We start from the raw sequence: 23,735 nt of genomic DNA, 5'->3' as shown, positions 1-23,735 counted from the left end.
GAGTCCACCTGCCGATGCAGGGGACACGGGTTCGTGCCCCAGTCCGGGAAGATCCCACATGTCATGCAGCGGCTGGGCCTGTGAGCCATGGCTGCTGGGCCTGTGCATCCAGAGCCTGTGCTCTGCAACGGGAGAGGCCACAACAGTGAGAGGTCCGCGTACCGCCAAAAAAAAAAAAGGGGGGGGGGGGGGAATATTGGGTAGGCAATTTCCAGTTTCTGCCATACTAGATCAAAATGAAATTACCATTTACAAAAGAAATTACAAATACCGAAGTGTTGATAATCACAATGACTGCATACTTAGAGAACAATGAGAGTAAATTAGAAACTAATAATAATAATAAAAAAAGACCACTCATGCCTGCATACAAAAAAATACACTTCAACTCCCCAATGGGTCCAAAAAACTCTGTAATGGAAATAACATTTACATCCAAACCAAAACAGAAGTACCTCATAAAACATATGCAGCTACAGCTGAAAGGTATTAGGGGAAATTTATCACCTTAAACATTCATCAGAAAATTAAAACTGGAAATCAACAAGCCAGCAGTAGTCCACTTTAAGGATGAGGCACCAATCTTTGCTTCTAGTATGAATTTTCTTAGAACACAGTAAATAACGTTCATGAAGGTGTTACCACATGATTTACATACACAGGGTTTCTCTTAGTTGTGAGTTCTCAAGTCTTCAAAACGATGAGCGACAATTTCTTACATTCACAGGGTGTCTCCACAGTGTGAGACCTTGCGTGCTAAGATCTGAAAAAGTCTTGCAGACATTTCCTTATTCCTTACTTTATATGTTTCCTCTAGTGTGAGTTTTCAAATGTCTTCGAAAGTAAGCGGGACAAACAAAGGCTTTCCCACACTCCTTACATTCATAGGGCTTCTCACCAGTGTGGCTTCTTACATGTCTTCGAAAGGATGAAGGACAACTGAATGCTTTCCCACATTCCAGACATTCAAAGGGTTTCTCTCCAGTGTGCATCCTTGTGTGGACAGTAAGGTATGAAGAATGGCGAAAGGCTTTCCCACACTCCTTACATTCATAGGGTTTCTCCCCAGTGTGCGTTCTCATGTGGATCCTAAGGGCTGATGGGTAAATGAAGGCTTTTCCACATTTCTTACATTCATAAGGTTTCTCTCCAGTGTGAGTTCTTGTATGTACCGTAAGGTGGGAGGAACTAATAAAGGCTTTCCCACATTCCTTACATTCATAAGGCTTCTCTCCACTGTGAGTTCTTAAGTGTTCGGTGAGGGATGAGGAACGACTAAAGGCCTTCCCACATTCCTTACATTCGTACTGCACCTTTCCAGTGTGATCTCTCACATGTGCTCTAAAGGACGAGGGACAACTGAAGGCTTTTCCACATTCCTTACATTCGTAGGGTTTTTCTCTACTTTGATTTTTCACATGTGTATTCAGGGAAGTGGGAAGATAGAAGGCTTTTCCACATTCCAGACATTCATAGGGTTTCTCCCCAGTGTGTTTTCTCATATGGATACTTAAGGAGGATGGACAATTGTAGGCTTTCCCGCATTCCTTACATTTATAGGGTTTCTCTCCCGTATGTGTTCTGACATGTACAGTGAGCTTTGAGGACTCACTGAAGGCTTTCCCACACTCTTTACATTCATAAGGCTTCTCTCCAGTATGGATTCTTATATGTATTATAAGGTGAGAAGAGGAACTGAAGGCCTTCCCACACTCCTTACACTCATATGGCTTATCTCCACTGTGAATTCTTTTGTGTTTGGAGAGTGAGGAGGAACAACTAAAGGCTTTCCCACACTCCTTACATTCATAAGGCTTATCTCCACTGTGAATTCTTTTGTGCTCTGTAAGGGATGAAGAACAGCTAAAGGTTTTCCCACATTCCTTGCATTCATAGTTTGTCTTTCCTGTGTGAATCTTCATATGCGCCCTAAAGAATGAAGAACAACTGAAGGCTTTGGTACATTCCTTACATTCATAGGGTTTCTCTTCAGTGGGAGTTTTCATATGCTTCTTAAAACAAGCAAAAAAATGGAAAGCTTTCCCACATTCCTTACACTGATAGGGTTTGCTTCCAGTGTGAGACCTTATGTGATTCTTAAGGGATAAATGATCTGTGAAGGCCTTTTTACACTCTTGGCATTCAAAGGCTTTTACTTCAGTAGTTCTCTTGAGTATATTAAGATTTGAGATATGGCTGAAGGTTTGTCTACACTGATTTTCTTCGTTGTGTTCATAGATGTTCTCCACCATGTGACTTCTTTTAAAAAATAAAAAGCACATTATTAGCAGCAAGTAAATTTTTACCATTTTCAGTGACTACATCTGTTTCCTTCCCTGTCCAATGATAAGCTGAAAGTTCTCACAGAGGGCTCTACGATAGCCAATATTATCACTGAGTTTTTGGCTTATGGGGTTTTTCTGATGGTTGCTTACAAATGAATTATGTGTCAAACATGGAAGAGCTCAGTCTCATTTGTGGAAAAAATATCTTATGAAAATTCCATATGAAATCACAATTTTTGACCAAGTTTTATATACATGTTTTTTCAATTTCATGACATTTTAAGATTCTCTCCTGAGACACTACTCTCTCTTATATGAATAGCACTCACCTCAAATGTCTCTCATGGTTTTTGTTCTGATAATCAAAACCATGGTATTCCCAGCTTTTGTGTAAAATGGACAACGAGGAAGCACTCCTTTTGAATCTTACTACATTCTGTTCACTGGATATTTTTTCTCCATAAATATCTTGTGCAGCGACTAATTCATTAGTTTTAAGTTGAGTCTCAAAACCTGAAACAAAAAAGTAAAGGCATCATGAAAGAAGGACTTTTGGCAGTGTGGCTGGTTCAGGACTTTCCCAATAAGCACAGGGTCAAAATGGCAAAGCAATTAAGAAATAATCCCACAAAGATTGAGACTGATGGTAACATAAATAGGGTATTCCTAGGGGAGCAAAACAAAAAGGAACTGGGTAAAATGCGCATGACCAAATACTACATTACGAAGAGGAAATATGGGCTTTCCCAAGAACAAGGACTGATGAAAAGTCAAAATAGTAATCGAAGTTATCTGTGGAAGATCAGCTTCCTCAGACATGGCAAAGTTTCATTTTGCTTTTATTTGATTTTTCCAAATGTAATATCCCCCAACCAAGTCAGTTTCTCCCAAGGATTCTTGCCTTCCTGATGCTCCCCCTGGGTGGGTCCTCTCTCTGCTATCTCCAGGTCCTCCTCTTGTTTCCACTGGGAGATCAGATAGGGTGTGTGTAGTGGATACCCTGTTCATGTGGAAAGGTATATCATGAGGGAAAACAATGAGGAACCATAAACATTTCCATGAGACAGGGCAAAAACTTTGCTCTTCTGTTACTCTAAAGCAAGTAGGAGCTTAATTGCAACAAAATGTTGAATTTATTTTTTTAAGGTGGGAGGGGTGGTGTGATGTCTAGAACTGATCTGACATTCACACCTAAACCTCAGTATTATTAGAAACTGGTCCAATATTCACAGGCAGGTCATACTGTTCTCCTGTTGAAGATAAATAATCTCAGAATACCAATCTCAGACAAGGTTACTCTGAGACCATGATAAGATGAAACAAAATAAGGCTACTTCATAATTTAGCCTAGGGACAGACAAAAAATATCACTGTGCCATCCACAAAATACTAATAGAATTTCCCCTGCATCCAGATTTCTGTCAGCATCCAATCTAAAGTGAACACCTAGGGACTGGGTTGAACGGTGCCCCTAAAAAATTCATGTCCATATATACACTACTATGTATAAAATAGACAACTAATGAGAACCTACTGTACAGCACAGGGAAATCTACTCAATGATCTGTGGTGACCGAAATAGGAAGGAAATCTAAAAAAGAGTGGAAATATGTATATGTATAACTGACTCACTTTGCTGTACAGCAGAAACTAACACAACATTGTAAAGCAACTCTACTCCAATAAAAATAAATAAATAAATGACAGCATAATATAAAAAAAATTTCATGCCCAAACAGATCAATGGAACAGAATACAGTCCATAAATAAGTCAATATAAATATAGTCATAAATATGGTCAACTTATCTTTGACAAAGGTGCAAAGGCAATACAATAGAGAAAAATATAGTCTTTCCAACAAACAGTGCTAAAATAACTACTAGACATCAACATACATTTAAAAAAAAAAAGAATCTTGATACAGACCTTACACTCTTGCAAAAATTAACTCAAAATACAGGGGGAGGCATCCAAAGCTTCAGGAAAAGTTGGGGCCCCATCAATAGGGAGTAAAAAATTAGCTCAAAATAGATCACAGATCTAAATGTAAAACATAAAACTATAGAACTCCTAGAAGATAACATAGGAAAAAATGTAGGTGACCTAAGATTTGGCGATGACTTGTTAGATAGGTGAAAATTAATCAGGGGAAACTTACTAAAATGGAGTTGAGAGGCTGGAAGGGGAAGCTTTCATGCAGTTCCACAGGACATCAATTATAGGAAGAGGGCTTCCCTGGTGGCACAGTGGTTAAGAATCCGCCTGCCAATGCAGGGGTCACCAGTTCGAGCCCTGGTCCGGGAAGATCCCACTTGCCATGGAGCAACTAAGTCCGTGTGCCACAACTACTGAGCCTGTGCTCTAGAGCCCATGAACCACAACTACTGAGTCCACGTGCCACAGCTACTGAAGTCCACGTGCCTAGAGCCCATGCTCCACAACAAGAAGCCACCAAAATGAGAAGCCTGTGCACCGCAACGAAGAGTAGCCCCCACTCACTGCAACTAGAGGAAGCCCGCGTGCAGCAAGAAAGACTCAATGCAGCCAAAAATAAATAAATTTATAAAAAAACAAATTACAGGAAGAATTGTCGATTACAGACTCCAACAAAAGAATCATCAGGGCTTCCCTGGTGGCGCAGTGGTTGAGAGTCCACCTGCCAATGCAGGGGACATGGGTTCGTGCCCCGGTCTGGGAAGATCCCACATGCCGTGGAGCGGCTAGAGCGGCTATGCCCGTGAGCCATGGCTGCTAAGCCTGCGCGTCCGGAGCCTGTGCTCCGCAACAGGAGAGGCCACAACAGTGAAAGGCCCGTGTACTGCAAAAAAAAAAAAAAAAAAAAAAAAAAAAAAAAAGAATCATCAAGAATCACCAGTTATAATCCTGACAGGAAAAGATGTACATTGCATCCCCTATAAGAAATCAACTACCCCAGCAACTAAGCCAATATGAAACCATCATCACCCTGAACTCTCATTTTTCTCCAATAGACTTTCATCCAAAACAACCTCTCCCAAATTCCTCCTTTTTCTCTATAAAATTATGTTCTTCTCCCTTGTTTTTTGGACTTGCCTATGGCTTTTGTTATAGCTTTCTTGTCCTAAATTGCAATTCCTCTGCTATGCCCAAATAAACCATTTTTGTTGGTAAAATAACTATCTTATTTTTAAGGTCAACAGATAATGACCTGAAAGACACAATTCATGAAAGAAAGAATTGACAAGTTGGACTTCATTAAAATTAAAAACTTTTGCTCTGAGAAAAAACTGCCAAGAGAATAAAAAGCCACAGACTGGAAGAAATTATCTGCAAAAGACATATCTGATAAAGAAGTGTTATCCAAAATATACACAGAATTCTTAAAACTCAAAAATAAAGAAAACAAACAACCCGATTTAAAAAATGGGCCAAAAACCTTAACAGATACCTCATCAAGGAAGATACACAGATGGCAAATAAGCATATGAAAAGATGTTCCACATCATATGTCATCAGGAAGATGCAAATCAAAACAATGAGATACCACTATACACCTATAAGAATGGCCAAAATCCGGAACACTGACAACAAAGAATTTTGAGAATGTGGAGCTGGTGGGAATGCAAAATGGTACAGTCACTTTGGAATACAGTTTGGCAGTTTCTTACAAAACCAAACATACTCTTAACCATACAGACAGGCAATTGCACTCCCTGGAATTTACCCAAAGGAGTTAACAACATGTCTACACAAAAACCTGCATGTGGATGTTTACAGCAGCTTTATTCATAATTGCCAAAACTTGGAAGCAATCAAAATGTTCTTCAGTGGGTGAATGGATAAACAGGCTGTGGTACATCCAGACAATAAAATATTAATCAGCACTAAAAAGAAATGAGCTATCCAGCCATGAAAAGAGGTGGGAAAACCTTAAATGCATATTACTAAGTGAAAGAAGCCAGTCTGAAGAGGTTATATATATATACTGTGTGATTCCAACTACATGACATTCTGGAAAAGGCAAAACTATGGAGACAGTAAAAAGATCAGTTGTTGCCAGGAGTTGTGGGGAAGGAGAGATAAATTGGGGTGAAGGGGATACAGAATTTTTAAGGGTAGTGAAGCTACTTTATGATACTATAATGGTGGATATGTCATTATATATTTGTCCAAACCTTAAAATGTACAAGACCAACAGTGAACACTAATATAAACTCTGGACTTAAGGTGATAATGATGTGTCAGTGTAGGTTCATCAACTGTAACAAATATACCACTCTGGTAGGAAGGCTGTGAGTGTATGGGGACAGGGGGTATATGGGAAATATCTATCTGTACCTGTTACTCAATTTTGCTGTGAACCTATAAACTGCTCTAAGAAAAATAAAGTGTACTGAGAAAAAAATCCCTGTCCTCCCAGAATTTCAGAATGTTACTTTATTTGGAAATAGGGTCTTTGCAGATATAATCAAGTTGAGGTAAGTTATACTGGATTAGGGTAGGCCCTAAATGCAATGACTGGCGTCCTTACAAGGACAGAAAGACTTAGAGACAGAGGAGGAAGGCCATGTGAAGATGGAGGCAGAGATCAGAGTGATGCAGCTGCAAGCCAAGGATTGCTGGCAACCACCAACAGCTAGGAAGGGGACAAGGAGAGATTTTTCCTGAGCCTTTGGAAGGGTCGTGACACCCTGATTTCAGACTTCCAACCTCCAGAAATTTAAAAGAATAAGGTTCTGTTGTTCTTGGCCACCCAGTTTGTGGTGCTTTGTTATGGAAGGCCTAGGAGACCAATACAGCCTGCTTCCACAGACCTACCCCCAAGTCATTCAACCTAAGTACACAAATCCTATAATATTTACTTTCTAACACCTTCTTTCTGAGACATGCCATGGCTCCCCATGGCATGTGTTCTCCCTCACTGCTCAAAGTAATAAACCCAACTTGCTTAACTGGTGGTCTCTGGGTACAGGGCACTAACAGCTGTAAAATTCTCAAAAGGTCCCAAACCACCAATTTTCTCCCTGTGCCCCAAAGTGACCCCCGAAGTCTGTGCCCACAATTTCTACACTTAATAAGCCTTGAGGCTTCCAACCACAAGAAAAAGAGAAAGTCAGTTCAATACACGTTTATTTTCTTTCTTTTTTAATCTTAATTTCATATTTATCTTCTTGCCCATTACACCTAAGTATTTTGAATACAGTCACATCTTGTTTTTTATAGTATACATTCAAAAGGGTTTGATATAGAGTTCACCCTCAAAAAAATGCTTAATGAATGAAAGAATGACTGAATGAAGAAAAATAAGACCAACAGCATCTTTATAACACTGGATGAAATGAAAAGTCTGCATTCAGTGCCAGTGTCAGAATGGATAAGGAGATTTCCACTGATTCTTTTTCTGTTGCTGTTTTATACTGGTAGAATATTTTAACAATATGCATTGTTATTGTTTATTTTCATGGTGAAGCCACTAGACTATAAGTTCCTTGGGGTCAGTGACCATGTCTGTCTTATTTACCAATTTATTCCAATTCCTCAACCCAAATCCTAGAACAAAGTCAATTAGTGAGATAAAACTGTTTTCTAAACGACTAAATGAAGGAATGTTGCCACCCTTACCTAATGAGGCCAGGTTCCAGAAGTTTTCCAGCATCACATCTCTGTAGAGGTTTCTCTGAGCGGGATCTAGCAAAGCCCACTCCTCCTGGGTAAAGTCCACAGCCACATCCTCAAAGACCACTGGTTCCTAAAACATTCCACATATTTTGTTCAGAAAAGTGCCAACTCCCCCAATGTGTGCAGGAGGATGAATGAGGCTGGAAATACTGAGGAACTGAGAATCAATTCATAGGGAGTTCAGAAGATTCTATTCTCCCAACATCTACCCTAGGATTCAGTCATCAGATCTTCGTTCTACATAAGCATCCTGACTGATCAAATTTTCTCACAGATTTAACAACACTTTTGAAACAATAAATTTATCTTTCCACAGTTTGATGGTGACCAATTCCAGTCTTACAATAATCCAGAACACCCAGAGGATCTAGCAGAAATGAAATAGTAATTTCTACATTGAAACCAGCAAAAATTCCTTGTTACAGAAACAATTTCACTGCTTCCTGATATCCCACCACAGCAACCGGCACAACATGAAACACTGGGTCAAATCTGGATGAGGTTTTTATGAATAAAAACACACTGAGGGGCAGAGAGCTTTTCTTTTTCTTTTTTTTCTTTCCCCACAAACCTGGGGCCCAGGAGTCTGCAAGAAGCACAACATTCAACCCAGGCCCACAGCCAGCCACATTTTCTTGCACTCAAGGCCAGGGGCTGTAAATTATACAACATGAGCTAAATTCAGCCTATCATCTATTTATGTAAGTAAAGTTTTATTGGAACACGATAAAACATTTGTTTATCCACTGTATATGGCTGCTTTCACACTAAAATGGCAGAACTGAGTAAAACAGAAACTCTATGGCCTTCAAAGCCTAAAATGTTTACTATGTGGCCCAATGCAGGAACAGGTTGCTGACCCCTGCTCTAAACAATAAGGAGATCGATGGCCCGGTGGAACTGAAATATTCTTTTGGAGAATTATTAGCTCTTACTCACCTGTGTCATATTTTTCTGTAACTCAGCAGCTGTTCTTTCTTCCTCCATGTTCCCTTCAAGAAGAAAGACAGAGTATTGAGAAGTTAGACCTGAGGCAGGAGAAAGAAGACACGAGAATCTGGGTCTCCCCACAATTTCCATAATCAAGACTGTGGATTTTGCAGCATATCTGTTAGGAGTGATCACTCCCCTCAGAACACACACACACACAGACATGCATAGCCCCAAGACACCCAAGCAAACACACATCAATCTTGTAAGAAAATAGAGGGAGAGGGGAAGAAGTTAGAGCAATCTTATCTCCTCTAGAGCTATAAAACAGTCCTCTGGTTCTTGTAGATCATAAAAAAAACAGGTTAAGAGTCCCATTTTGTAAGCAAGTTAACTGTAGTCTAAAAAAATTTAACTGTCAATTTGACCATAATAATGAAAACATTAAAAAAAAATCAGAGAATGCCTTCAATAGTAAGAATATACACACCATCTCAAATCCAGGAAAGTGTGACCTGTATGCCAGACTTCCGGGGGTTCCACTTCCAATATTTATTTCTGTACTGCTTGGCAGGCTAACATGTGTTACTCCTCAGCCCCTGACTACTAGACCCTCTCCCACAAGGGCTGCAGGGTGCCCAAAACCTGGTTTTTGAGAAAGAGCATCAACTGACTGAATTCCACATGCAGGTGGCAAGAGAAGACTTCTCCTATTCAGTTCTGCAGGAATTGTACAGGAGGTACAGCAGCAGCAGAACAAGAACACTCGGAGTGAAGTTAGCAGTGTGTGTCATCTCTCACAGTGATATCTGTAGCACTACTGCCCAAATTTCAAATAACGAAAATGCAACAGTTTCTTCCACTGCCGTGGATGAAGTATGTATTTTAAAGCCGATACAAACTGTAACATTCTTTACTAACATGCTCCATTTAAGCAACCAAGATATGAGAATGACTTGGCAAAGAGATGCCCATACCTCTGCAAAAAGATTATTCATAGAAGCTCTGCAAATCAGATCCTATCAAAACGAGTTTATAGTTGAAGAATCTTGGAAAGAGTCACTTAACTATGTGCTCAATGCTACCCAATTAGAAAGCTGCTGAGGAGCTGTGTGTATGCAGCTGTATTTACCTTCAAAGCCTAAATGCCCAATGAGTGTATTTCTGAACATATACCCTACAATTTAGTTGTCAGTGAGGCCCTTATGCCCTAACATTACCAGGGTCTGGCCTAGAACCCTGTTGGGCACACTATGGAGAGTAGACAAATGAAGTATTCTATTCAAGTGTTTTATCTTTGAGCTCCTTCTCTTGACTAAGCCCTATGTCTTCAGCAGGGATGCTTCCCTTAAGGCCCTGACCTCCTGCTCCTTCATCTCATATTCATTTCAGTAATATTCACCCTGTCCTACTATGTGCAGTCACAGGAGACACAGCACTGAACAAAACAGAAAAATACTAAAGTGCCTGAGTCTTATAATCGTTTGAAGGAGGACCACTAAATTAACAATCTGATTTAGCTTTATCTGGTGGTATATGCTATATAAAAATGCATCACATCATAGGGATAAGGAGATACACACATATTTATCTTTAGCAAATCAGGACTACTTATGTGACAGTGTAGAAGCAGGAAATTAAAATAACTGTTTCAGATAACACTAGAAATCCATGGCTGGTGTGGTACATATATTTATACACAACTGACCCTTGAACAATTGCAGGGGTTGGGGCACCAACCCTCCGGCAGTAGCAAATTTGAGTATAACTCATAGTCAGCCCCCAATATCCAAGGACTCAACCAACCACTGATCCTGCAGTATTGTAGTATTTAGTACTGAAAATAATCTGCATATAAGTGCACACGTGCATTTCCAACCCATGTTGCTCAAGGGTTAATTGTATTTACAAATATCATCCATTCCTGTAGAAGAAAAATCAGTATCAATGGGTTAACCATTGACTTATAAGGGCAGAAAAAGAACAGCATAAAGGTTTAGGGAAAAAAATGAGTATGTGACAAAATTAACAATATTTTTAAAAACTTAAACAGAATCAGATAAAGCTAAATGGCAATACTACCCAAAGCAATCTACAGATTTAATGCCATCCCTATCAAATTACCCATGACATTACAGAACTAGAATAATCCTAAAATTTATATGGAACGATAAAAGACCCAGAATTGCCAAAGCAATCCTGAGGAAAAAGAACAAAGCGAAAGGCATAACCCTCCTAGGCTTCAGACAATACTACAAAGCTACAGTAATCAAAACAGTGTGGTACTGGCACAAAAAACAGACATACAGATCAATGGAACAGAACAGAGAGCCCAGAAATAAACCCACATGCCTACGGTCAATTAATCTTCAACAAAGGATGCAAGAATACACAATGGGAAAAAGACAGTCTCTTCAGCAAATGTAGCTGGGAAAGTTGGACAGCTGCATGTAAATCAATGAAATTAGAACACAACCTCACTGGTGGAGAAAAGGGAAACCTACACTGTTGGTGGGAATGTAAATTGGTACAGCCACTATGGAGAACAGTATGGAGGTTCCTTAAAAGACTAAATATAGAACTACCATATGATCCAGCAATCCCACTCCTGGGCATATATCTGGAGAAAACCATAATTCAAAAAGAGACATGTACCCCAAAGTTCACTGCAGCACTATTTACAATAGCCAAGACATGGAAGCAACCTAAATGTCCATCAACAGAGGAGTGGATAAAGATGTATATATACAGTAGAATATATATATACAGTAGAATATTAGTATATCTATATTAGAATATCTATATACAGTAGAATATTAGTCAGCCATAAAAAAGAATGAAATAATGCCATTTGCAGCAACATGGATGGACCTAGAGACTGTCATATTGAGTGAAGTAAGTCAGACGAGAAAGACAAATATCATATGATATTGCTTATACGTGGAATCTAAAAAAAGGTACAAATGAACTTATTTACAAAATAGAAATAGAGTCATAGATGTATAAAACAAACTTATGGTTACCAAGGGGGCAAGGAGGGAGAGGGATAAAGTGGGAGGCTGGGACTGACATATACACACTACTATATATAAAATAGATAACTAATAAGGGCCTACTGTATAGCACAGGAACTCTACTCAGTATTCTGTAATGACCTATATGGGAAAAGACTCTAAAAAAGAGTATATATATATATATATATATGTATATATATATGTATATGTATAACTGACTCACTTTGCTGTACACCTGAAACTAATACAAAATTGTAAATCAGCTATACTCCAATAAAAATTAAAAAAAAAAGAACACACCCTCTCACCATACACAAAAACAAACTGAAAATGGCTTAAAGACTTAAACATAAGGTGTGACACCATAAAACTCCTAGAAGAGATCATAGGCAAAGCATTTTCCAACATAAATTGTACCAATGTTTTCTTAGGTCAGTCTCCCAAGGCAACAGAAATAAAAACAAAAGTAAATGGGACCTAATCAAACTTACAAGCTTTTGCACAGCAAAGGAAACCATAAACAAAATGAAAAGACAACCTATGGAATGGGAGAAAATATTTACAAATAATGCAACCAGCAAGGCTTAATTTCAAAAATACACAAACAGCTCATACAACTCAACAACAAAAAAACAAACAACCCGATCAAAAAATGGGCAGAAGGACTTCCCTGGCAGTCCAGTGGTTAAGACTCCACACTTCCAATGCAGGAGGCACGGATTTGATCCCTGGTCGGACAACTAAGATACCACATGTCACACAGCCAAAAAAAAACCAAAACAAAACGGCAGAAGACCTGAACAGACATTTCTCCAAAGACATACAGATGGCAAATAGGCACATGGAAAGATGCTCAACAACGCTAATTGTTAGAGAAATGCAAATCAAAACTATAATGGGGTACCCCACCTCACACTGGTCAGAATGGCCATCATTAAAAAGTCTACAGATAACAAGCACTGGAGAGGGTGTGGAGAAAAGGGAACCCTCCTACACTGTTAGTGGGAATGTAAGTTGGTGCGGCCACTATGGAAAACAGTATAGAGGTTCCTCAAAAAACTAAAAATAGAATTAACATATGACCCAGCAATCCCACTCCTGGACATATACCCAGAGAAAACTATAACTCAAAAAGATACATGCACCCCTATGTTCAAAGCAGCACTATTCACAATAGCCAAGACATGGAAACAATCTAAATGTCCATGAACAGATGAATGGATAAAGAAGATGTGGTACATATACACAATGGAATACTACTCAGCCATAAAAAAGAGAAGGGAATAATGCTATCTGCAGCAACATGGATGCAACTAGAAATTATCATACTGAGTAAGTCAGAAAGAGAAAGACAAATACCATATGATATCACTTATATGTGGATCTAAAATATGGCACAAATGAAACTATCTACAAAACAGACTCGCAGATATGGAGAACAGATTTGTGTTTACCAAGGGGGAGAAAGGGTGGGACAGGGATAGACTAGGCGTTTGGGGTTAGCAGATGCAAACTATTACATATAGAATGGATAAACAACAAGATCCTACTGTATAGCACAGGGAACTATATTCAGTATCCTGGGATAAACCATAATGGAAAAGAATATTAAAAAAGAATGTATATATGTGTATAACTGAGTCACTTTGCTGTACAGCAGAAACTAACACAACATTGTAAATCAACTATACTTCAATTAAAAAAATAATAAAGTGAAAAAAATGTTTAAAAAATTTAAAAATATAGGGACTTCCCTGGCAGTCCAGTGGTTAAGACTCTGCGCTTCCGACGCAGGGGGCACGGGTTCGATCCCTGGTCAGGGAGCTAAGATCCCGCATGCTGCAGGACCAAAAAATAAAATAAAATAAATAAATGAATATAAACACAAAACCTGTTTACATCCAGTCATTAAAGAAAAAAATTAGCAGTTTAGAACATACCTACAAAGGAAACAGAAGTTGCAGATTGTTTACAGACAGGTTCACCAAGTAAGTAAAGGATTCATAATTCCATTTTTTTGGGGGGTGGGGGGTGCTGTTTTCCTGTGTATTTCCAAGACCAGAAAAGTACTCAAAACTCAAATATATGTGTATACACACACACACACACACACACACACACACACACACACACACATAAATATATGAAAGATCTCATTCATATACACAAGGGCAAAATGTTAAAATATTAGTACAGTCCAGAAATGAATAATGAAGATAATAATCACAAAATAAGTTCATTTCCTCCTAGGAATGAAGTGTGGTTAAAATGATTAACATAATTAAAATGATTAATATAATTCACATTAATAGAAAAAGATCACATGACTCATCCCCTTCGATACAAAATAGTGACTGATCTCTATCAATATGCATTGATGATAATAATTTAACCCACTAGGACTAGAGGGAAATAGGCTTTAATTAGAAAAAATATATATTATTTACAAACACCTACAGCAAACATCCTATTTAATGGTGAAATGGCAGAATAATTCCCTCTGGGATCAGGAACAAGACAAGGATGCAACTTAAATGCTATTCTACATTGAACTGAAAGTCCTGGCAAACGCACTAAATAAATAAAAAGAATATAAGGTACACAAAATAAGAAAGAAAACGCAGAAACTGACATATGATCACACTTTCGGTGTGAAATTCAAAAAATATCTACAGATAAATGACTAACATTTAGAGCTGCAACTGGCAAGGGGGATTAAAAAAATACTAAGTAATCAGTTCACGTTTATGCAGCTGAATATAATGTAGCAAACTGATGCCCACAGGAAGAGAAAAAAAAATCACAGGTTAAAAATAATATCTCTCGCATCAGGAAGGGAGAGGTGGGGACGGAGTTAGGCAAATGTCACCCCATTCTCACAGAACAAGCCGAAATCCACAGACCTGCGCAGAGACGAGGTTGAGACTCGTCCCCGTGACCCGAATGGCAGGGATGCTTTTCCTTTCTGGAAAGAGAGCAGAGGATGATTTTGGAGGCCGATTAAATACGAGGATGGCTCTCCAACTCTCGCCTGCAGCAGACTCACCCCGACTGCTGGACCCTCACAGAGTTCCTGATTCAGTGAGTTTGGTACCAGCCGCGGCTGCTGGAGGCCCTGGGCGCGGGTGTCCCAGCGTGGAGCGGTGAGCACAGCCCAAGCGGCCGCCTTTTGGCCTCTGACCCCAAGGCCAAGCTCTCCACCTCCCACGCACCAGACTTGGGGCGGGCTGGGCTGAACCAGGTAGGACGCGGACCGAGGCTAAAATTTACATCAGATTTAGACGGGGCTGCAAGGGGACATGGCCGCCGGCTTGCGCACGCGCAGAAGTACACGGCTGCTTCCGGTTTCTGCGCCACGCACAGCGTCAGGGGCCGGGCCTCGGGAGCTGGGAAATTTGGGTTGGGAGGGGCGGTGGCAGCTTCCAGCCGCAAGTGGAGGAGAAGTACTAGTTTCCTTCCACGGAGAGACGCGACTGGGTCTTGGGGCCGGGTCAACCTAGGACTTGAGGTTGCAGAGGGCCTGGAGGGGGACCAGGCTATGGGCGGGGCTTGGTTGACTAGGCCTGTGGGGCGGAGATGGGGCGCGACCAGGCCTAGGGGCGTGGCTTAGTTGAATATTCCAAAGAGCTGAGTTTAGGGTGGGATCAGGTCGAGGGGTGGGACTGTAGCAAGAGGAGGTCCCGCAGTCAGTCTGATGATTTGGGGCACTTTTGAGACAAGACGATGTCCTCATCCCTGGGGACCACTATAGCAGGTTAACTAGCCAATAAGGCAGAAATGGCAAGCCAAGGCCGGTCTCCGAAGCACAGTTAGGGGAGGCATCTTTGTCCACAGCCAGCACGCCTCTGCTGTGACCCAGTCAGATCTGCTGTGAAGGACAGCATCATTCTCGCTGCTCCCCAGAGGGGTATTGAGACCCCATCCCCAACCCTTGGGCTGGCCCAACTAAAACACTGCTTAAAGTAACCAAAGTCAAGGAAGTTTATATCCCTGCCTCCCTAGGAGCCCAAAGGAGATGGCTTACCCTACTAAAAGAATGCTCCAAACCACGAGATGGGCGTTAGGCCCTGCTTAAGGGAGCTTCTCACCAGGAGGACACCTAGAGAGGAGGTAGGGGCCCAAACTCTTGGGGAGATGAGAAGTGATGGAGTGGAGGATCCTGGAAAAAAAGGTCTGGTGCCCTCTACTGGAGAAAAAAAATGCAGCACGGTGTCCCACAATAGGAATACTGTGTAGAAACTGAGATACTTTATCCTCTGCTTTGCCAGTGACCATCCAAAAAGTAACAAAAGGCCAAAAGTGCAAAAGGAGAAGGCCAAAAAAAAGAGGCGCTGATTCTCTCTTGAAGGAGGAAATACACATCATCTCTCTCCTTAAGGACTTCCCCACAAGAAGCACTCCCCCTTCACCCCAGGAAGTGAATGAATTAGGAGGAGAATGAGTTAAAAGGGCAATTACCTGCTTAACTATTAAAATCGGCCCAGTTTTGCTAAGAGATGCTTCTGTCCTGGTTGTTCCTCCCAGACTCTCCCTTTTCCCATTATTGGAATGGACCTCCTTGGTCAACCTCATGAAACAAGCCTAAAGCTTTTGCTATGGTGGGTGTCACCTGGTGGGAACCAGTTAACTTTCTCCTACCCATGTGCGTGACCAATGTGCCACAGTACTGGCTAAGGACAGGCGCTGAAGGATTGCGGTCTGTCATACTGACTTACTGAAAGAAGGTACTGATTCCTACCATGTCACCTTTCAGTTCCCTCGTGTGTCCTGAGCCAGTATGAATATATGGAGGCCGCCTACAGACTATAGAGGGTTAAACAAGACTACTCCCTTCATTATAACATGCCCACCAAATATCATCACCTTAATGGATGACATTCAAAATAACATGGGTAAATGGTTTGAAGTTATAGATTTAGCTAAATGCATTCTATTCAGTAAAAGTTTCACAGGAGAGAGAGACACCCTCACCTACTGCCCATGTACTTTATCCTTTGCTCCACTGAAGGCAAAGTGGAACAATTCGAATCTGCTCTGGAGACCCAGGAAGTGGAACTAAAAACCTTGGACTTGGGAATTTCCTGGCGATCCAGTGGTTAGGACTCCACGCTCTCACTGCTGAGGGCCAGGATTCAGTCCCTGGTCCGGGAACTAAAATCTTACAGGCCATGTGGCACAACCAAAACAAACAAACAAACAAAAAAACCAAAACCTTATATATATTTTTTGCTGTTCAATATCTATATTTAGTTTTTTTATATAAACTGATCTTTTTTAAACTTTTATTTTATATTGGAGTAAAGCTGATTATCAATATTGTGGTAGTTTCAGGTGTACAGCAAAGCGACTCAACCATACATATACATGTATCCATTCTCCCCCAGACTCCCCTCCCATCCAGACTGCCACATAACATTGAGCAGGGTTCCCTGTGCTATACAGTAGGTCCTTGTTGGTTATCCTTTTTAAATAACAATGTGTACATGTCAATCCCAAACTCCCTAATTATCCCTTACCTCCACCCTTCCCCACCCCCTGAAAAATCCTTGTATTAGACCACACCATTTGAGCGATACTCTGGGGAAAATCAGATCCTCTACTTCTGGCTCCAAATGACCACCAACTTTAACCCCTAATCTGTGACTGGGCCTCTTCCCTGTAGTCGAAGAGCCAAATCTAGACACAGCTAAGTGGTTTTATATTCTGAAGGTGGCAGAGAAGAAAGCCTCTTACAGCATCAGAACCCAGGAGGCAATGAGAAACTCTCATGACAGGCCTCCCATCCTCTCATGTTCTGGGAGGATCACAGGGCCAACTCCCAGACTCACCACAGGTCAAGTCTTTGCCTGCATAGTCTATGTGGATAGAGGCAAAGTCTCAAGGGCACCATTTCTCCACACCTCTAGCCCCCAATCTTTCATGTATCTAGCTAAGAATTCTTTTTAGGTACTTTTTGTGGTAGGCAGAATAGTGCCCCTTGCCAAAATTACCCATGTCTTAATCTGCAGAACTTCTGAATGTTACTTTATATGGCAAAAGGGACTTTGCAGTTATGACTAAATTAAGGCTTTTGAGATGGGGAGATTACCATGGGTTACCTAGGTCGACCCAATGTAGTCACAGGGATCCTTGTAAGTGAAAGAGGGAGGCAGGAGTCAGAGAAGGAGATGTGAAGATGGAAGCAGAGGTCAGCGTGATGTGGAGCCATGACCCGAGGAATGGAGGCAATCTCTAGAAGCTGGAAAGACAAGGAAATGAATTCTTCCTTCCAGCCTCTGGAAGAAATACAGCCCTGTGGACCCCCTGATTTTAGCCCAGTGAGACCCAGTTCAGATGCCTGACCTCTACAGCTGTAAGATAAAATACTTGTGTTGTTTTAAGATACTAAGTTTCTGGTAACCTGTGATAAAAAGAGAGGTTCACATATTGAGGTATGGGGAAGTCATTCTGGCCTATACATGAGTTAACTTGCATTTTATGCTAAGAAAAATAGCCTGTTTGTGGCCTATCAAACATGCACTGCAGTCTGCTTTAATTATTAAAGAAAAGTGTCCATTGACCAGAAGTAAAGAATGTCCATGTTAAAAATAAAGATTAGGGCTTCCCTGGTGGCGCAGTGGTTGAGAGTCCGCCTGCCGATGCAGGGGACACGGGTTCGTGCCCTGGTCCGGGAGGATCCCACATGCCGCGGAGCGGCTGGGCCCATGAGCCATGGCCGCTGAGCCTGCGCATCCGGAGCCTGTGCTCCGCAGCGGGAGAGGCCACAGCGGCGAGAGGCCCGTGTACAAAAAAAACAAAAACAAAAAAAAAACAAAAACAAAAAAAATAAATAAAGATTAAATGCCTCCCTTCCTGGGACGCCAATGCTGGTACTCCTTCCATACTAAGACTCCCTTTCCAGGTGCCAAGACCACACTGACTAGCTGTGCACGTGCTGATCTGTTTTTTTTTAACCTTGAAGGAATGTATCCTTGACCTTCTTGATGTTCTTTGTTCTCACAAGACATAAAGCTGTACTGAAAACCAGGCTTCTCTAGAGCAGTTTCTCAAAGTAATCTGGGAAGCTGGCTTCCAAGCTATAGTCCTCAGTTTGGCTCAAATAAAACTCTTTTCTTTTCCTATTGTAGATTGCTTATTGATTACTTTTGTCGACACCTATCATAGCAGCAATAGGGGACTAACACAGATACCCTAACAAACTGTACTGATAGAGCTTGGACCAAAATGGTTCTGTTCCTTTTAGGGAACATCTGACAAGAGTGACTGGGACCATGACTCCCAGTAGGGTGATTCGAGGTAAATGGAGGATATACCACAGCCAGGCTCCCCATCCAGAGCCAAGCCAGTTAAATATTAAACTAGGTACAGCAAGAAATGCTGGCAGCCAAACACACCCTGCTTTGACTGGCCAGCAAGAAGTCCAGGGTAATATGATTGTTCATTACCACTCACAGGGCATGCGGGATCCTAGTTCCCCGACTAGGGATCGAACCCACACCCCTTGCAGTGAAAGCTCAGAGTCTTAACCACTGGACCACCAGGAAAGTCCCATATACCAGAGTGTTTAGAACAATGTCATCATCTGTGGAAAATATACAAAATAGGCACCAAAAATAATAGGATGAGGCTAAAGGGAATAATAGTGTCCAGAAAGTGAATTTTGTCCTGTCATTTCAAGTTCAATCTCAAGGGAGGCTGCTCCTTCCGGGAGGCTCTTTGAAGTGTCTACATGTGGGCATCCACTTCAGAGGTCACCGTGGGGCGTAGAAAGTTTGTGGAATGAAACCTTGTTAGAGTTTTACTGTGTTGATTACAAATTCAACATCCTCATTTTACTGCAAGTAAACTGATACTTTCTCATCTCCAGAGACCCTGGAGACCAAAATATTGAACCAATCTCATAAAAGTGTTTGTTACCCTACAAAACTTCTGTTTGGGGTGATGGAAAAGTTTTGGAGATGGATAGTGGGGGTAGCTGCACTACATTGCGAATGTACTTAATGCCACTGAGTCGTACACTTAAAAATGGTTAAATTTTACGTTATGTATATTTTACCACAATTTAAAAAAATGCTTGTTGTCCTTTGCTGTCTTACCTCATTGTTTGCTTTTTTTCCCTGAGCAGCATGTCAGCTAGACACACTCTTTCTGATCTCCCAGGAGGAGCAAGGGAAGAAGCTGGAGAAAAGTGGACAAAGGACTTACCCTGGGCCACTGTGCAGGGAAGCCCCAGATATTGGGAAACAGAGGCCCTATCCTTCCTGATGATTACATTTCAAAGGAAAGGCTCTCAAATCCTTAGAAACATTTCAGAGTTATAAGAGATACGTATTCACAGTGGTAAACGTTTCCAGGAAATGCTCTAGGAACAAGAGGTCAGCGGCCTACTTTCTCCAGTATTCCTTTACATCCTGACTCCTAATACCGTTTCAGTTTCGTGAGACAATACAATACACCTGGACCGTGATGCCACAAGTCTTCACTAAAAGCCCCTAATACTTCTTCCAGTTTCTCAGCCATAAATCTCCAAGACTTTCGACCTCCCTATCCTTCTACTTTGATTCTAGGTGTACTCACCTGATCTAACCTCCTCTCAAGAGGAATCTCTTCATCCCTGGAAAACGTTGCTATCTAAAGCCATAAAGTTTCTGGGAATTCCCTGGCAGTCCAATGGTTAGGGTTCCACGCTTTCATTGCCAGGGCCAGGGTCCTATCCCTGGTGGGGGAACTAAGACTCCCAAGCTGCAGTGGCCAAAAATAAATAAATAAATAATAAAGATGTAAACTTTCTGAGGATAAATTACAATTCAATCAGATTTAGTAGGTTCATTACATAGCTCATGACCATAACGCTGGGAAACAAGTTCCTCACACCAGAGTGAATAACAGCCATTAAAAATTCCCTTTTCTTTTACTGGAAGATGACTTATAAGATTCCTAAAACTTATTGTAGACTGTGCATAGCCACCTTAACTATTTGCCTCCTTCTATGACATGATTATTAACACCCGTGAATCTCTGCCGTGGGAGGTCACTGCACCATTAGCCTTTGACTGACTCCAGGCTAATACTGAGAACTCCCCATTTCTTGGTCTCCCAAATTACAATAAGCTGTTTTCTTTATCTGTCGGTAGCTAAAATGGATCGTCAAGCTCAAAAACATAATGGAAACCAGAGTCCAACTGGGTATCACAGTCACTCTCGCAACTCAGTGGCTAAAGAATCTCCCCATTGCTTCAGGACTGCAGCCTCAGCCACATAGTTAGAAGAAGCCATCTTAAACTTAGGGTCACCTCTTCACCTCCAGTGTCAGAGGCCCCAGACTGAGATGCAGAAGCGTTTGCTCCCTCTCGCCCTAACTGCGGTTTGAAGCTCCCTTCCCAGGTAGGGGGAATCACAGAGAGGGAGCTAAACTATAATGAAAAAATGAATGGTGCACAGGGAATTTATGTTGCCATGTGGAAAGGTCAAGTACATCTAGGCGGTAACTGTATACATATCTCCGTGGGGAAAGTGCAGCAAGAGTTGTGCAATGACAGGTATGATGATGCATTCAACTATGCATCAAAATTTGAAAGCAATTGTTTTTCATGTAAGACATGTAAGATGCATGGGCTATGGAGGAAAACAAACCACTACACAGGTCCTGGACCACAGCCCTGCCTTCCGGGGCCTGACCCAGCACCCCAGCACCAATCCGCGGGAGGAAAAAGATAACTCTCTTCTGCTCCGAGATGAAAGAAAAGCAGCCTCCGGCGTCTGCCCAACCTCCGAGGCCCCGCCCCTTACGCTGTGCTAGGAGCCTGGAAGTGCGCGTGCGCGTTTGGATCTGCGCGTGCGCAAGGCGGCGGCTGTCTTTGCTGTGTGGTCTGGCGCGGGTCTGAGGTAAGATTTTCGCCTCTTGGTGTGTCCCGCCTCTGTGCGGTCAAGCAGGAGGGGAAGACACCAAATAAGAGGCTTGAGGTCAGAGGACGCTGGCCTCGCGAGCAACCTGGCCGCCCCGGCCTCCGGCTGGCGCTCCCGGGCGGCGGCCCTTCCCGCGAGAGCCCGGGCCCGCTCGGCCAGCGGAGATCCGGGCGGCAGCTCTGGGAGGAGGCGGGTCGGCCAGGCCTTGTCTTCATCCGCGATGCTCCCGATTTCAAAAGGCTCCAGAGCAACCTTTGGGTCCTTTCTCCAAAAGGGAAAGGAATAGCATCTCTGTCGTTCTCGTCCCGGCACTCCGGCCCCAATGGCCCCCTGTCCCCGGGTCCCGGTGAGCACTCGGTGGCTTTGTTCTGGCCGTGGGTGTCGGTTATTGAATTTTGGTAAGTTATATTCCGTTGGAAAGAGAAACCTTTGCAGGTTATTAGGCAGCATGTGTGTGTGATCTAAATAAATGCAGGAGTGAAGGAATTCATATAAATACTAAATTTACCACGTCAGAGCCCTGTAAAGCCCCAAAGCTTCAAAAGTATAGGAGTCTCAGGGAAGGAAGACGACGTAGGCTGGTTTCTGTTAGTAGCAGAAGTTGGAATTGAATTTACCGTAAGTAAGATGAGTTTTGACGGGTGGATTTTTCTTCCAGGTATTCATCTTGAAATTATTATTATTATTTTTGTCCGCGCTGCGCAGCTTAGGGGATCTTAGTTCCCCAACCAGGAATTGAACCCCGGGCCCCTGCAGTGAGAGCGTGGAGTTCTAACCACTGGACCACCAGGGAAGTCCCTTATCTTGAAATTCTTATCTAGAGAAAATCTGTGACGTCAATAAAACGAACATCCATGAACCCTTCATCTAGATTCACTAATTAAGATTTTATCTCTCGTTATATATATTATGATGAACCATTTAATGGGAAATTGCAGACATTCACTTCCCCCTTTAATCTTCAGCGTTCATTTCTTAAGAATGAGGACAATCTCCTACTAAGAACAAAACTGCATTGTCCACCAAGAAAATCAAAACTTTTCCAAGAGTATCTTTTATAGTTGTCCGGTTTTTTGGAGAGCTAGGATCCAAATTAGATTTGCACGTTGCATTTTGGTTTTAGATTTCTTTTACCTAAAACATTTGCCTGTATTTTTGATTCCTGCCTATTTCAGGATTTTTGTATTGTAAAATGTTGGCATTCTGATATGATGTTTTCCTGTGATTTCATTTAATTAACTTGTCTATCTCATACAGTGGACATTGTGTCTAGAGCAGTAGTGTCTAATACAAATAAAATGTGAAGTACAGATGTAATTTAAAAAATTTTAGTAGCCAAGTTAGGAAAAAATGAAGTTTTAATAATATATCTTATCTAACCCAATTTATCCAGTTATTAATATATAGTTATTGGTGAAATTAATGACTAATGTAGCTAATATAAAATTATTAATGAAAAATTTTACATTTCTTTTGTACTAACTGTTGGAATCTGGTATGTATTTTATACTTAAGTACATCTCAGTGTGGCTGCTAAATTTTTGTTGGAAATTCTTGATCTATATTTAGCTTTCATAAAATTTACTGTTGAAAAAGTAGACTTGGAAACCCAGATTGCTCCAAACATGCTGAAAAGTTTTTTAGTAACTGGGCAATTTTATTTCTAAACTTAATTAAAAGTAAGTAAAATTAAGAATTCAGTTCCTCAGTCACACTAGCCACATTTCATGTTCACAGTAGCCACATAGAGCGAGTCAATGGCTACTAAGTTAGACTGCAGGTTTAGAGACGTGAAAATTTCCTAGGTGATGTTGTGTACTTCATATTGTATCCCATCAATATGGGATCAGGAGGCACATAAATGCAAGTTGTCCCACTGTGTATTAGAAATGCAAAGCATTTAGTCAAGGTGCCCATCTCTCTCGTGTAGTCACATTTTTC

General features: G+C 41.4%; 2 protein-coding genes across 5 annotated transcripts in view; one reads left to right on the top strand and one right to left on the bottom strand.

The window, feature by feature from the left end:
- LOC112400296 (zinc finger protein 699-like) overlaps positions 1 to 11,212 on the bottom strand; it is a 65,781-nt gene extending 54,569 nt beyond the window's left edge. Inside the window, exons 1-5 of the mRNA XM_024746006.1 lie at positions 8,884 to 11,212; positions 7,888 to 8,014; positions 3,187 to 3,285; positions 2,615 to 2,798; positions 815 to 2,259 (exon numbers count right to left, since the gene is read on the bottom strand). Coding sequence (XP_024601774.1) covers positions 815 to 2,259; positions 2,615 to 2,798; positions 3,187 to 3,285; positions 7,888 to 8,014; positions 8,884 to 9,132 — 2,104 coding nt within the window. The 5' untranslated portion in view covers positions 9,133 to 11,212. The remainder of the gene's footprint in view (positions 1 to 814; positions 2,260 to 2,614; positions 2,799 to 3,186; positions 3,286 to 7,887; positions 8,015 to 8,883) is intronic.
- Positions 11,213 to 21,698: 10,486 nt separating this feature from the next.
- The window catches only part of LOC112400157 (zinc finger protein 177-like), a 30,563-nt gene continuing 28,526 nt past the window's right edge, over positions 21,699 to 23,735 (top strand). For 2 of the 4 annotated variants that reach the window (XM_024745756.1, XM_024745755.1), the window contains exon 1: positions 21,699 to 21,773. The gene's annotated coding sequence lies outside the window, so the exon portion shown is untranslated. The other 2 variants (XM_024745761.1, XM_024745759.1) reach the window with 2 other exon arrangements.

This window comes from Neophocaena asiaeorientalis, unplaced genomic scaffold (genome assembly GCF_003031525.2).
Source record: "Neophocaena asiaeorientalis asiaeorientalis breed wild unplaced genomic scaffold, Neophocaena_asiaeorientalis_V1.1 scaffold357, whole genome shotgun sequence".
Classification (NCBI taxonomy): domain Eukaryota; kingdom Metazoa; phylum Chordata; class Mammalia; order Artiodactyla; family Phocoenidae; genus Neophocaena; species Neophocaena asiaeorientalis.
This window is presented reverse-complemented; position numbering and strand designations above follow the sequence as displayed.